Source organism: Meriones unguiculatus, chromosome 14 (genome assembly GCF_030254825.1).
Source record: "Meriones unguiculatus strain TT.TT164.6M chromosome 14, Bangor_MerUng_6.1, whole genome shotgun sequence".
Classification (NCBI taxonomy): Eukaryota; Metazoa; Chordata; class Mammalia; order Rodentia; family Muridae; genus Meriones; species Meriones unguiculatus.
Window position 1 is genome coordinate 5,506,843 of NC_083361.1, and position 15,295 is coordinate 5,522,137.

General features: G+C 51.2%; 1 protein-coding gene across 2 annotated transcripts; it reads right to left on the reverse strand.

Moving 5' to 3' along the window:
• Positions 1 to 1,823: 1,823 nt before the first annotated feature.
• On the reverse strand, positions 1,824 to 11,903 carry Rbm42 (RNA binding motif protein 42). 2 transcript variants are annotated; one of them, XM_021641346.1, is made up of 10 exons: positions 11,610 to 11,903; positions 11,243 to 11,369; positions 9,630 to 9,714; positions 9,460 to 9,534; positions 7,155 to 7,220; positions 6,903 to 7,078; positions 6,072 to 6,404; positions 5,723 to 5,840; positions 2,131 to 2,325; positions 1,824 to 2,054 (listed from the first exon to the last, which is right to left on the reverse strand). In XM_021641346.1, exons 1-10 carry the CDS (start codon positions 11,735 to 11,737, stop codon positions 1,942 to 1,944), a joined length of 1,416 nt encoding a protein of 471 aa, XP_021497021.1. In that variant the 5' UTR covers positions 11,738 to 11,903; the 3' UTR covers positions 1,824 to 1,941. The 2 variants fall into 2 exon arrangements, with proteins under 2 accessions (XP_021497021.1, XP_021497030.1); XM_021641355.2 differs by lacking the exon at positions 7,155 to 7,220 and having other exon boundaries at positions 6,903 to 7,057; positions 11,610 to 11,845.
• Between the last annotated feature and the right edge of the window lie 3,392 nt (positions 11,904 to 15,295).

Sequence of the window (15,295 nt, forward strand, 5' to 3'; positions counted from 1 at the left end):
CTGCACACACCTGAGGTCCACAAGGTAAGGAAGATGGGGCGAAGCCAGAGATGGTAGTATACACTGGGATGGCAGTACTTGGGAGACTGGGCAGTTATGCCCGTTCACGGCCAGCTGTTGGTACAATGTTCCTGTGGAATGTATACACTTTACCCTCGTTCATTCAAATGCTGATTTCTCTACCCCGCTATCGGGTTTCAATCCAGACATTGCATGGTGGTGTTTATTCTAAGCATCACCTGTCTCAAGTCTGTGTTCACATGCTACCATTTGTTGTCTGAATTGCCAATATAACAACTAGCCAATGCTGAGCAATGGAGAGAATAAGGTGGGACATCCTGGCCCAGAGGGGAAGAGAAAGGAGTGGGACAAGTCAGGAAGAGAGAAGAGAGATATGAGAGGAGAGGACCTGGAAACACCAGAAGGAATGAACCAACCGGACCTAAGATGTGACTAAAAAGCAAGTATAATGTGGGAAATCTGAATGGGAGGAAGCTATGCGGACTTGGAGTAATTATTGCCCAGCATTGTGCTCTAAGTTAAATAAATCTTAGTCTCTGTGTGGTGATTTGGGTATACAGCTGGTTTAGGAATAACTGCTCTTCAAAAATAAATCAATACTATTACTAATCATCAGCGGCCAGCCTGGGCTACAAAGCTAACTCATGCTAGACTGCCTCAAAACACACAAGAGAGTCTGTCACTCAGGATGTTTCTATCCTAAGGTCAGCCCCTGGGCTTCCTGGTCTATGGCCTAGCCACTCCAGGCTGTCAGAGCTGCTGGAATCACGACAACCCCAGCATTGCCCAGGGAGAGATGGAAGCCTACCTGTGGTGGCTGTGCGCTCTAGAAGGGCAGGGCCTAGATAAGGCCCAACACCCCACCTCGGTGCCAAGAGTGCAGGCTTGAGTCAGAAGCACAGATCATACACCTCGCCCAGCCCTTCCCCTCAGATGGAATGGGCTTTGCTCACCGTGCACTTCAGAGTTTAGGAGGCGAGGGGTTAAAACTGGGGCTCTGGTGGTAGGGTGCCCATCTAGTATTCTAGTATACAAAGTCCTGAATTCAATTCCCAGACCCCCACACGTGGTATGGTAGCACACATATGTAACCCTAGAGATGAGTCTTTTAAAAAACTATTTTCCTTTTATGTGCACTGGCATATGCCTGTCTGTTGAAGGTGTCAGATCTTTGTGAGCTGACAGGTGGACACTGGGACTTGAACCCAGATCCTTTAGAAGGGCAGTCAGTACCGTCAACCGCTGAGCTATCTCCAAATCCCTGGGTCCCCCCCACACACACCCTTTTTGTTTTTTCAAGATGTTTTCTGTGTCCTGGACTCGCTTTGTAGATCATGCTGGCCTCGAACCCAGAGATCCACCTGCCTCTGGGATTACAAGTGTGACACTGCCTGGCTTCGGATCTCTTTTTAAAGTAAGTTCGTGCTGTGTCATCCAAGCTGGCCTCAAATGCTTGATCCTCCTGCCTCCGCTCCCAAGCGCTTGGAGTACAGTTGTGAACCATATGGAGGTTTGAGGCCAGCCAGGGACATACGGGATCATCTCAGAGGGAGCTGGTGCAACGACTCAGGAGGTAAAGATGCTCGCTACCAAGTCTGAGCACCAGTTTGATCCCTGGAACCCACATGGTAGGAGAGTGCTAGCGTGCACGAACGTGCATACACACGCTCTCACACACAAAATAAATGCATTAAACCCCCCACTAAAACCAGAAGAAGTAACGGACACACACTACATTGCGGAATGTTCTCAGGTCGGGTGCGCCAGGCCCTGTTGGCCAAGTTTCTAAATTCAGTCAGGGATGGAAACGAAGGCAAATTTATTGAAACTGGTTTGGGGCAGGTGAGTGGTCTGCTGGGTTCCCACAGACGGAAGGAGCAAGCGCCCGGCCGGGTGTGGGCGGGTGCCTGGCCACAGATCCTATCTGAGGCCCAACTTTTTCTTTTCCTTCTGCTTCTTTCGGACCACATCCAGGTTCCGGTCCTTCCACATGCTTTTTCGAAGCTTGATGGGGCGGGAGCCCACGTACTTCCCTGTGGGATGGAGGGTTCCGGTCAGGCTCAGCCAGCAGCCCCCACACCCGCTGCCCCCAGGAGGGGCCTCGCTCACCGTTCATCTCACGCATGGCACGCACATAGTCGCTGGGGTCCTTGAAGCTCACGAAGCCGTAGCCCTTGGTTTTGCCTGTTCGCTTGTCTCGGATCACCTTAGCCTTAAGGAAGGACGGGAAACGGCTGAAGGCGCGTGCCAAGATGTCATCGTTCACCTCGTTGCCCAGGTCCCCACAGAAGATCCGGAAGTCATCTGGGTTAGGAGAGACAAGAGTTCAGCGTCCCCGCTCGGCCCCCAGTACTAACGGCCAATACCCATGTACTAGAATCTTCCTGGTTTTCTTTCCAAGCAGGTTCTTCTTTTTTAAAAAACTATTATGTATAGTGTTCTGCTGCACGCCAGAAGGCGGCATGAGATCTCACTGTAGATGGTTGTGAGCCACTCTGTGGTTGCTGGGAATTGAACTCAGGACCTCTGGAGGAGTAGCCAGTGCTCTTAATCTTTGAGCCATCTCTCCAGCCCCCTAAAGGTTCTTCCTATGTAGTAACCCAGGCAAGCCTGACTTGATCTTCCTGCATCAACCTTCCAAGTACTGATGACAGGTGTGAACCATCACACCCAGCCAGAGCCTACAGCTTTGACCCCAACAGCGCAGCACTCCTCACCTATGGAGGCCACTTATTTCTACAAGGAAGCCCCAACTCTCAGTTCTTCTCTGTCCTTGGTCCTTCGAGGCCTGCCAGTCACCGGCCTGCTGCACTCCACCTCACTCTTCCTCAGCCGGCCACCTCTGGGAGTCTGCTTTAATCCCACGGGGACATGGGAACACACTGCCTGCCCCTCTCCAAGGGGACTTGTATCACCACTGTTGGGCTTCTCTTCAGGGCCTGCACCTCTACTGGGTATGCTCTTAACTTGCTGTCTTCCTCCTTAGAAATAGGGGCATGAGGCCTGAGTGATCAAGTGAACTGCGCCAGGCCACAGCAAGACTTCCAGGAAAGGAAGCAGCGGGGGCTGGGGTGAAAGGCAGTCTGCTCTGTTCTCAGCTATGGCTGAAGCTGCCTCATGGTTTCCATGGTGATTAAAGATACTGTTTGAGAGTCAAGCTATCCCAGGAGGAAATAGTCTGACAACCTGGAGAGATTTTTCTAGCAGGGGCATTGACTTAAAAAAAAAGAAACTTGTTATAAAATGGTTGCAGAGGTGTATCCTGAAGCCAAGTATCCACAAGCTGAGCCCTCAGCTAAAACGTTTTTTGGAGGGTGGAGAGAAAGGTCTTACAATATAGCCCTGGCTGGTCTTGAACACACAGAGATCCACCTGCTTCTGCCTCCCGAGTGCTGGGATGAAAGCGTGTGCCACGGTGCCAGGCCAGCTAGCACACCTTTGAGGGCTGAGGCTGACAACCTGGGCAAGGTCTACAGGGGAGCTCAAGCTGGCAGAGGCACGCAGACCGGCCCCTGCCCGCCCGGCTCTCCGTCCACAACTTGGGCAGGGTGCGGTGTGGTGGCTGGGATGACCACTCCCTTCTGGGTTCAGGCCTTGGCTAGCTACTGCTGCTGCTCCTTCTGTTTTACTGTTTTTGAGACAGGGTCTCACTGTGTATCCCTGATCAGTCTGGAAGCTGGATATAAACCAGGCTGGCCTCAACCTCAAACACACCTGGCTACGTAGCCCTAACCGGCCTGGAACCTGCTATGTAGATAGACTAGGGTGGCCTTGAACTCCCAAGAGATCTGCTTGCCTGTGGAGTGCAGCACCATACCTGGCCTAAGATTTTTCTTTTTCTTTTTAAAGACTTCTAAAAAAATATTTATTGTTTATACAGTGTTTTGCCTGCATGTATGCCTATGCACCTGAAAAGGGCACCAGATCTCACTAGAGATGGTTGCGAGCCGCCATGTGGTTGCTGGGAATTGAACTCAGGACCTTTGGAGGAGCAGCCAGTGCTCTTGATCTCTGAGGCAGGCCCTGAGGTCTGGCTCAGATTTTACCTCTTAAGTGTGTGCATGTGTCTGTGGGTGGGCAGTGCACCTGTGGGCGGCGCTGTCCCTGGAGTCTGGAAGGGTCAGACCCCCTGGAGCTGCAGTTCCAAGCAGTTGGGGTGGCTTCACCCAGGCTCAACTCGGACCCTCTGCAGCACTGTGAGCACCCTCTAACCACTGAGGCATCTCTCCACCGTCAGCTTGTTTAACGTTTTTCTGCAGAGTTGGGAGATGGAACTCAGGGGCTCACACATGCCAGGCAAGTGCTCCACCACTGAGCTCCGTGCCCAGGTCCATAGGCCAGCCTTTTTTTTTTTTTAAATTGAGACAGGGTTTCTTTGTTTAACAGAGTTCTGGCTGTCCCAGACCCACTTCATAGACTGGGCTGGCCTCGAACTCACAGAGACTTGCCTGCCTCTGCCTCCGGAGTGCTGGGACTGAAGGTGCGCACCACCATTCCCTGCTCCAGCAGAAGCTGGGTGTAGCAAAGCACACCTGTATGTAATTCTAGCATTTAGGAGGCTGACACAAGAGGATGGTGAGCAGGCTGCAGAGTGGTCCAGAGGTTAAAAGCACTGGCTGCTCTTCCAAACGACCCAGGTTCAAAGCCCAGCACCCATATGGCAAGTCACAACTGTCTGAAACTCCAGTTCCAAGGGGTTTGACACCCTTGCACAGACACACACGGAGGCAAAACACAATTGTAAATAAAGTAATTTTTTTTAAAAAGGACTCTAAGCTCAAGACTGGCCTTGGCTACACAGGAAAGGGCGTCTCAACAGCAAAATAAATGAATTACTATTATTTTCTTAGCTGTTCTGATAGTATCATGGCATGAAAGAGTGTCTGTCTTAGGAGTGAATACTGAGATATTGAAAAACAAAGGAGACCTAGGGATGCCGAGTAGTTGGTAGAGCTGACTTCACACATGGGTTCCAGCCAGCCGTACATAAACTGAAGAGTGGGGGCGCACACCAGCCTCAGGTGTAGAGGCAGGTGAGTCAGAAATCCAACACCCTTTTTGGCTATCTAGTAAGTATGAGGCCAATCTGGGCTATCTGAGGCCTGCCTCACAAAACAACCAAAATAATTACTTCACTTCTTGTTTCAAATGAGGATGGAGGGGCACTGCTCTGTGAAGGCAGGGCTCTGTGGAAGCTTAGGATATGCATGGCCCTGGGGTCCATCCGTAGCGCACACTGTGTGCATGTGTGAGCACGCAGAGATACGGCGAATAAAGACAATGTTAACTGTAGGTCACAGGCCACAGGTCACAGGTCAGCTAGTCACCGCCACCGTGTGCGCCACCATCTTCACACGACGCTGCAGCACCATCTTTTTGACCTCCAGCAGCCTTGGTGCCCCATGGGCAAAGGCCTGAAAGCCCTCGGTAACAAGCTGGGCACAGTGGGTCACACCTGTCATTCCATCACTCAGGAGACTGAACAACAAGGACTGAAAGTTAAGGCCAGCCTAGGCTACACGGAGAGATCACCAAAGCCCCAGAGACCAACTCTGCCCTCCACCTTCCACCCGTGCTGAGGGAGTCCTGCCACCAGACACTGTGCATACAGTCACCCTGCTTCCCTTCCCCTGCTGGCCCCGAGAGCTCGGCGCAGCCTGTCCTTGGAGGTGCGATGTTGAAGCTCTCACTGGCCACTCACCGGCATCCCACTCCAGCAGGCTGGGGTCCTCCCAACTGCTGCCCGCCGCTGTGCGAATGCAGCGTTTCAATTTCTCTGGCTTGCCTTTCTTCTTGTCTTCCCCCAGCGGTTCTGGGACCTGTAGGGCAGTGATGGCTGTTGGAATTCTTACACTTGGCACTGCCTCCAGCCCTGGCAACTCCCAATCAAGTGCTAGATCTGCTCCAGATGTGGAATAGGAGAGGGTGCCTCCCCGTGGCTTCACCCCACCACTCTCTGGCCAGAGGACTGTGTTCCTGTGTGTGCAAGCTCATGGGCTTCTGCTTTCTCCCAGCCCTTTCTGTCTCCTCTCTGCATGTTCCTTGCTTACCTCTAGGGCCATGAGGCCAGGAGGAGGCTCAGGCCGAGGGGGCCGGGGTCGTGGACGCAGAGACAGGAGCTCAGGAATTCGCAGTGGAGGCAGCAGGCCACGCACCACCTCCAGAGGGAGGGGCAGAGGCTCAGGCTCTGGCAGTGGCATGGCTAGGGCCAGTGGGAGGCTGGGACCAATGACCGCAGGGCCAGCTGGGGCTCCCCCTGCTCCCACAGCCACTGCTGCACTAGCTTCCTCCAGCCCCGCTGCAGCAGCCACTACTGCTTCTTCCTTCTCCTTCAGGCCTAAACCAAGGCCTAGGCCCAGCTCTCGAGGAGCCGCTGGCTCTTCCTGTGGACAAGAGGAGGGTATGTGACAGGTGGGCAGCTCACAAGCTCGCATCTTACTGCCCCCATTGTGTACAAAGCAAGGGTCTGGGAACAGGGAACAGGGGGCAAAGAAATCTGATCAGCTGCACACAGAGAAACGCAGGCAACAAAGGAGACAGATGTAGGTGAATGCATGCAGGAACACAGGGGATAATCAAAGGAAAAGACAAACACGTGGAAAAAATGCACAACCCATGTTCTGCTTTACACTTTTCCACATGGGAGAAAGCTGCCTCATCACATGCCTCACCACTTGGGACCAGCAAGGTCCAGGCTAGCCTGAGGTACAAGCACATTCTGCCTCCAAAGAGCAGAGAAAACAAAGACTTTTGTCATACAAAGAAATAAACAATAGGGGTACAAAGACACTGAAACAAAGTAGGGACAGAGAGACTGAGATGTCAGGACTGGGGCCTCCCACCCACTGGACCTTTAATCACAGCAGTCAATTCCCACTTACCAGGGGAGGTCTCAGAGCAGCCATAGAACCCAGGGGTGGTCCAGGGGCCCGAGCCATTGGGGGCAGCATCATGGGTGGTCCAGGAGGCCCAGGCAGAGGGGGTCCAACGAGGGCTTGGTGTGGAGGCCTCAGGGCCATAGGTCTGGGGCCGCCAGCTGCAGAAGAGAGAGCAGAATCTGTCAGGGTGTTAGTTGGGGAGTCCCAGGGCTTACAGGAAATTGCTTGGCAGGGATTATGACCCTGGCCCCTCACCTGCTCTCTGTAGCACGTGGGGGACGAAGGCTGGACGCAGGATAGGGGCCCTCTGAGGGGCCACAGCTGTGGGAGAGAGAGATGGGGGTGTCATGGGGAAGGGACACTTGGGGTAAGGTGTACAGGTACTCTGAGCACCCAAGAAATCCTGGAGAGGAGGCTGAGGAGCCTTCTGCGAGATGAGGTGGTCTTGCCATTGCTTCGCCTGGCAAAGTGACTGAGAGGCTTTCCTGTGGGCCCAAGACTGGTATGAGCAGTGTGGGGAAGCCAGTAGACCACAGAGTCCGAGGGAGCGCTTGCTCCAGGAGAGGAGGCAATCCACGCATTGCCAGAGAGGGGCAGCCTCGGGAGCTGTCGGGGGCCAGAGCACTCTCACCCAGCCAGAGGGACAAGACGTCTCCTGGAGAAAGGGACCCTTGACTTAGGACCTCCGGATAATGAAACTAGTCAAGCAAAAGGTGAGGAGAACTATCTCCACCAGGGAGAGCATTTATAAGGAAAACCTTTCCCCTCCAGTATAGGTGAGGATACTGCAGAGAACACACAGGGTTTGGGGAGGCCCAGGAGAAAGACTGGGAGGCATCAAAATAGCCTTCCATGGTATCTTTCTGAGGGCACAGTAGGGTAGGGAGCTGGGAGCTGGGCAGGGCAACTGAGTCAGCCTCTTACTTTGATAACTTACTAAAGAAGAAACGTTAATATTCAGACATCATCAGATAAGAAAGACAAACAGGGACAGAGACACGCCCCTAACTGTGGTGCTCAGGAGTCAGTGACACAAGGATTTATGTTTGGTGCCAGCCTTGGCTGCAGAGCAAGGTCTTATTTCTAAAAGCCAAGGTGTGGCTGTAGCTTAGTGTGGAACACGTTCGAGGCCAGGGCTTCATCCATCCGCAACACAACAAAAGCATAAAAGCATTAATAAAACACAACAAAATTTTACATCCAACCAAGAACACATCTCACCACACATTCTCACAAGTAATGTCATAAATCCAGCAGTATATTGTGTGTGTGAGTTTGTGTGTGCACCTGATGAATAAGAGACTTAGTGTAGGAAGTGGCTGGCGGACAAGAAGGCTTCAAGGTTAAAGCGAATGACAAGCAGAAAGAAGGATGGTTCCTTGACTTGCTCTGACACCCCAGCCATGCTTGCAACACTGACTGTGCTGCGGATCTGCCTCTGCAGGGAACCAGATTACAAACAGTCCTGACTACGAGTGAGTCACCCAGTGCTGGTCTAGACACTCTGTCTCCCCTCAGTGTTTCTATGTCCCTTTTTTTTTTTTGAGACAGGGTTTCTCTGTGTAACAGAGCCCTGGCTGGTCTGGACTCACTTTGTAGGCCAGGCTGCCCTCAAACGCACAGAGATCCATCTGCCTCTGCCTCCATACCATGCCCGTAATCCTGGTGGCACATACCTGTAATAGCATTGTGGGAGGCGGAGTCAGGCGGATCTCTGTGAGTTTGAGGACAGCCTGGTCTATAAAGTGTGTCCAGGATAGCCAAGGCTACACCGAGCCTGCCTCAAAAAAACCAACCAACCAACCAAATAAATAAAGTTCTGGGGGCTGGAGAGATCACTCAGAGGTTAAGAGCACTGTCTGCTTTTCCAGAGGTTCCGAGTTCAATTCCCACAACCACATGGTGGCTCTCAACCATCTTTAGTGAGATCTGGTGCCCTTTTCTGGCATGAAGGTGTACATGCAGACAGAATACCTTATTATTAAATAAGGTATTTAATAAATAAATCTTAAAAAAGAAAAAGAAAAACTCTTAAAAAAAAATCAAGAGTTCTGTCCTTGGAGTTAGGCATGTTGGTAGATGCCCTTAACCCCAGCACTTGGGAGACAAGACAGAGCAAGCAGATCTCTGAGTTTGAGGCCAGCCTGGTCTGCGAAGAGAGTCCTGTACAGCCAAGGCTACACAGAGAAACCCTGTCTCAAAAAAAATAAAATAAAATAAAATAAAGTAAAAATAGTTCTGCCCTTCACAAAGCTTGTCAGAGGAAGCAAAAGATAAGCATAGTAAGCAAACTCAAAGAGTTTGCTAGAATGTGCTAAAAGCTGGGGAGACGCTGTCGAGGTTCTCAATGAGAAGTGACAGGAAATGGCTAGACCGGAGAGGACCAGACTGGGAAGAGAGTGACTTGGGACAATCAGGAAGTACATGGTCAGGGAAGTACTGCACAAAGGCCGCGTCAGGAGGAAGAGAGGGCTCTAAAGCAGATTCAGGCAAAGAACCAGAGTTCCTAAACCAACACAAGCATGTTTGGCCAAATGTGAGGCCCTGCTCCCCAACCTACCTGCTCGCCTCAGGAACATGGCCTCTCGAGCCTCAGGACTGTCCAGGTGACCACGATCAGCAGGGCCAAAGCCAACTGTGGGGAGGACAGATGAGGACTGTGGGAGGCAAGCTCTGGCCATCCTTTCTTCCCACCCTGCCCAATCCAGGGCCCCTTGCTTCGTGACTTACCTGGGCCTACAAAAGGAGGGCCTCCCACCATGGGAGGAACTACCGTGGCTGCAGCAGCTGCCCGGGCCTCCAGGGTCTGCTGGACCTATTGGGGACGAGAGCTGGTTCAGAGATGCTCACCGGTTCCAGCTGGCTCGCCCTAGCAGGTTAAGACTATTTTACCCTGTGATTTATGGGGCTGGTGACCAGTCAGGCTCTGCTACAATATACCAAGTAAAGCTATTATTGTCATCTCCCAGGATCAACTTCTCTGACTCAGCTTCCCTCTAGTGCTATCTCCCACCTGAGGACTAAAGAGGTCCCTGATTCATTTCTGAGAGTGGGCATGTTCAGGGCAGAGCCCACATTATCTCTAATAATGTCCACCTTACCTAGATCAGCCTCTTCCTCCATCTCCTTGAAACCAACTCCTTAATCTACAAGTTGCACCATTACCACTCTCCTTAGATTCTCTAGTGGTTCCTCCTTTCTGACGTAAAAGCTAAGACTTTTACAGCAGACCACAGGACCCTGAACCATCTAGCTTCCACCACCATCTGAATCTCCATGCTCCCAAGCATTCACTCCTGTCTAGCCACTGACCTCTCTGCTGCTGCTTGAACAAGATGACAATTACAAACTTTGTGTCAGGGTCTTTGCAGCTCTTAGCCGGGGATACTATTACTCCACATACCTGCATGGTTTTATCAGCTCATATCTCATTTACTAACACTGAAACAGAAAGGCCCTGCCTGACTGCTAGTGAAACTTTGCCCTCCTTCCCATTCTGTCATGCCAAGGTGGCCACACTAACTTTTTTGTGTTGTTTTCTCCTATATGCTCACTGCTTAGAACAGTGCCTAGTGCAGAGAAGGTCCTCAAGAGCCGCTTTTTATCGACAGGTACAGTGGCACATGCCAGTAATCCCAGCACTAGGGGAGGCAGAGATAGGAGGATCTCTGTGAGTTCCAGGCCAGCCTGGTCTACAGAGTGAGTTCCAGAACATTTAAGCCTACACAGAGAAACTTTGTCTCGAGGGAAAAAAAGACCTGCTTTTGATCCTCTTTTTGTTTCAATGCAAGGCACTGAACCTATGGCTTTGGTAAGCTAGGCAAGGATCTCCCACTGAGCTGCATCCCAGCCCGCCTAATAGGTGTGAAAAGAATTAACAAGTTTCTTCTGCTGGTCTCCATTTAAATATCTCCTCCCTCTTTTCTTTCCACTAATCATATACAGCTGACTGTTAAGCACCTGGAATATTATCAATGAGACCTAGAAATGACTTAACAGAAATATATATTTTACTATTATTTTGATTGTTGTTGCGGTGGTGGGCATAGAAAATAAGGTTCTGCCCGGGCTAAATGTTGCACCACTGACGCACACCCCAAATCTGTGAGTACAAACTTCAAAGAGATGCTTATATGGAACATTCTACCACTTCGGAAAAAGTTCTACCGAACAGGACGGACGCTTCCGATGGATTAAATATACTCTGTCTTGCATCCCGAGTTCCTGGTACCATGAGTTATTTGCTATGCCAGTCAAAACGACAATCGCTTCCCATAGATAAACCCTTTTTGGGATCAAAGCATTGTGTTCTCACGACTCAAAAGCTGTAGCTCTCGCCTTACCTGTTGGTATGTGTTGGTGGCTATAATTGGGCGGATCACAGGGGCTGCTGGGACTTGCATGGCCTCTACCGTGGGCACCGCAGATGGGATTCCGGTCACCGGAGCTCCCAGTACTTCTTGCTCAAACCTGGAAGAGCGGGACAGACACCGTAGGTCAGGACCTCTCACCAAGGCTGGGGCACTGGGCACATCGCGACAGCACCTTCATCCCAGCCAACGCCCCCCCGCGCCTGGCTCCATGGCCCGCGTCCCTCGAGTCCCACGGCCCCTTAGGGAGCCGTCTCTCAGGCCTCTGAAGACCGGGAGGCTCCAGGGTTGAGTGGGTATGCCCGGAAATCGCTTTGATCTCTCCTTCTCAGGGCCTTACAGGGCCATCTCCGCCTCCATTTCTTTCAAGCGTTCCTCTCCGCTTTTGCCCGGGATGCCGACACCAGGCCCCGGGACCACGGGCCCTCCCGCCACCGGGAGTCCCGGCGACGGTCCTGCCCCGGCCATCGCGGATGCCTTTGCCTTCGCCGCTACTCTCAGCCACCGCCGCGGGTTCTACGGCCGAGCCCCAGGCTCTTCAGGACGGGAGCCGGCCGATGACGTCAGACTCCCGCGACGGGTGCGTCGCGTGACGTCGCAGGCTGAAGAACAGTGGCCGACGAGACCTGGCCACGCCCCCTGGAGGCGGACAAGCCAATCAGAGTGCGGGGAGGACGAGGCCCGGAAGAGCCTCTCCCCCGTCGGTCACGCCCTCCTGGAGGAAGAGGAGCGAGTGAGAGCGGAACAACGTCACTTTGACCCGCCTCCCCTGTGGAAGCCGGAACCTTGGGGAGGTACGGAAGTTCGGAGGCCTTCCGGAAGTTTGTAAACACCGCCCAGGCAGTACGCTTAGCCGGGGCGGAGGTTGACAGGGTAAGTTCTGCTCCCACAGGGGACTGGATCAGCTTACAGAAGCAACACCACCCCGTCAGACACCGACCACATGCCAGCACCACGCCTTGTCACGTCTGCAGCAGGCTACAAAAAGTAATAGCACCTCTGCTGTTCCGCGGCGGTGGGGACCGGTACAGAACCGCGCCTTCCCGCGCTGGCCTCCCCCGGGTCCCGCACACTGACTTCCCTGGCCATCGGCCTCTCGGGACTTCTCAGTCACTGGGTTTACCGTTAAAGGTTTCGTTTTTGGTTTGTTTTGGGGTGGGGGTCATTTTGTTAAGACAGGACTTCTCTCCATCACTCTGGCTGTCCTGGGACCAGACTGGCCTGTGCCTCCTCAGGGCTGGCAAAGCCCGGGTCACCACACTCAGCATCAGTTTTTATTTATTTATGTTTAAATTAAGGGCTGGAGTGAGGGCTCAGCAGTAAAGAGCACTGGCTGCTCTTGCAGAGGACTAGGATTCAATTCCCAGCGTCCACATGGCAGCTCACAACAGTCTGCAGCTCCATTTCTAGGGATCTGGTGCCCTCTCCTGGCCTCTGAGGGAACTGCACACACCTGATGCAAGGACATACAAGCAGGCCAAACACACAGGATAGAGAGAAATCGTTTTAAAAATCAGTTATTTAAATGAGCATTTAAGGCACAGGAAAGGCTGGAAAGATGGCTCAGTGGTTAAGAGCACTTGTTGTTTTGATTCCAGCACTGAAATGGTGGCTCACAACTATTGTACTCCAGTCCCATGGGATCCAATGTCTTCTTTTGACCTGGACAGGCACCAGGCATCTGCTCGGTACACACACCTAATGAAGGCAAAACACTCAGACACAAAAATAAAAAAATTTAAATCTAAAACAATAACAACAACAACAGAAACCCAAAACACACACAAAGAAGCCACAGGCATGGTGGCACTTTCACCATCCCAGCACTTAGGAAGAAGAGGCCAATGACTAGAGGGTCAAGGTTAGCATCCACGGGCCAAGAATACAGGACGCTGTCCCAAGACAATAACCTCAACAAAAACTAGGGCAGAGGCACAATGACCTTTTGACCTTGGCAAATTACCCTTTACCCTGTTTGTCCTACTTCACACAAAACAAAAAAATCCCCAAAACAATCATGCAAACAAACAGGGAAAAACATTTCTTGCCATGGATTTATTCTTCCCAAGACCAAGTCCAGCTAAAAGGATTTTTTTTAATGGATTTTTGTTGTTTGTTTTGTTTTGTTTTTCGAGACAGGGTTTCTGTGTAGCCCTGGCTGTCCTGGACTCACTCTGTAGACCAGATTGGCCACAAACTCAGAGATCCATCTGCCTCTGCCTCCTGAGTGCTAGGATTAAAAGCATATGTCATCACACCCAGCTGAGGAGTTTTTAAAGAATTCTTTAAAGATGAAGGCTACCCAATAACCAAGTAGATTATGTTGGTGTGAAAATATGTTTCAGAAAAAAATATACAAAAAAAAAACCAAACAAACAAACCTGTGAAGTACAACCAGGTATGTTAGCGGAGACCTGTGATTGAGTTAGGAGACAGGGCCTGGCAGAGTACAGTGAATTCAGGGCCATCCTGCACAGTGTGATTAAAGGATCTCCGGTTGCTAGTCATCTGGCCTTTTAAGAACTCAGCTAGGGCTGGAGAGATGTCTCAGAGGTTAAGAGCATTGGCTGTTCTTCCAGAGGTCCTGAGTTTAACTCCCATGCAACCACATGGTGGCTCACAACCATCCATAGTGATATCTGGGGCCCTTTTTCTGGCAGGTGTACATGCACGCAGAACACTGTATAAATAAGTAAATTTGTATTTAAAAAATAATTGGCTGGGCTGAAACCGGCAGGTGGAGGGGGTCTAGCAGAGTGAGAAGAGAAGGCAGTTGGAGCAGAGATACTGTTAGGAGACAGCTAAGCCAGAAGTAGAGAGCAGATAGGCTAGAACAGCTGTGACAGTTTGGAGCTGCTGGTGTTGGGAAAACTGCTGGTGTTGGGGCTGTTTAGGCAGGCTGTGGGGAACTGAGGGAGGAACGATTGGGAGAAACGTTGGAAGGGGCTGGGCTGGAAACTGAGAGGAGGACTGGCAGGGAGTTGAGAGCCGGTTACTGCCATTTTACAAGCCTGGGCTACTTGATAGTTCAGTGCAAGTCTGCACCACTGTTAAGACCTTGTCCAAAAAAAGTAAAACATGGCTGAGCTCAACTCTCTTGAGTGCTGGGATTACAGATAAAATCCACAGGTGTGGAACCTAGCCTCATGGTGTGGAGGCCAGTGTACCTCATGATGCTGTTGTACTGTACCCCATTGTATCTGGTTGTACCCTTCAGAAGCACATGATGGTAGGCTGCCCTTGGTGATGCCAAGATCTTGCCCCATCATGTAAAAAAGCCTGGTGCAGTCTTACAGAAATAGAGTTATGTTACGTTCTAAAGGGGGGATGGTGGAGTCTCACTGTGTAACCCACATTGAACCCTGCATCTCCTGCAAACCACCTCCAGAGTGATGGGGTCAGTCAGAAATGACACCTTGAGACCACAGTGTGGGCACTAAGATTGTTCATGTAACTATGTTGTCACCTTACTTACAACGAATTATTTGGGAACATTAAGTTGCTTTTAGTATTTCTAACTTAAATGCAATACTGTAGGGTATTTACAGAGTCTCTTATGAAAAACTTGATTGTGTGTCCTTGTGCATACCATAGCACACGTGGTGGTCAGGGGACAACTGGCAGGAGCTGATCCTCTCCTCCCACCATGTAGGTAGGTCCCAGGGATTGGTCATCAGTTTTGGCGGCCTGGGCCCTTACCCAATGAGCCATCTTACTGGACCCCCAAAGCTGAATAGGTGTTATTGGGATGTGTAAAGTCAGACAATGTCAGATAACTTTCCTAGGATAAACTACTAATGTCTCAGGTTTAAACATAAAAATATCTGAAATGGCCCACGCAGGTTCATGCTTGAACATTTGGTCTCCCAGTGATGGCACTGTTCTGCGAGGTCAGTGAACCTCTGGGATGTGGGGTCTGGCTAGAAGTGAGCTGCTTGGCAGTGAGCCTTGAACATTATTCATCTCTGGTTTCTACTCAACATTCGGTCTCCAGATCCATCAGGATAGGAACAAGCACTCTCTAAG

What these genes read in the sequence shown, in the direction of transcription:
- Rbm42 (XM_021641346.1), bottom strand. Translation starts at nt 11,737, where the DNA reads ATGGCCGGGGCAGGACCGTCGCCGGGACTCCCGGTGGCGGGAGGGCCC. An exon ending in CATGTTCCTGAGGCGAGCAG is followed by an intron (nt 7,221 to 9,459) that starts GTAGGTTGGGGA and finishes TCTCTCCCACAG; the next exon opens with CTGTGGCCCCTCAGAGGGCC. An exon ending in CCTGCTGGAGTGGGATGCCG is followed by an intron (nt 2,326 to 5,722) that starts GTGAGTGGCCAG and finishes CTCCTAACCCAG; the next exon opens with ATGACTTCCGGATCTTCTGT.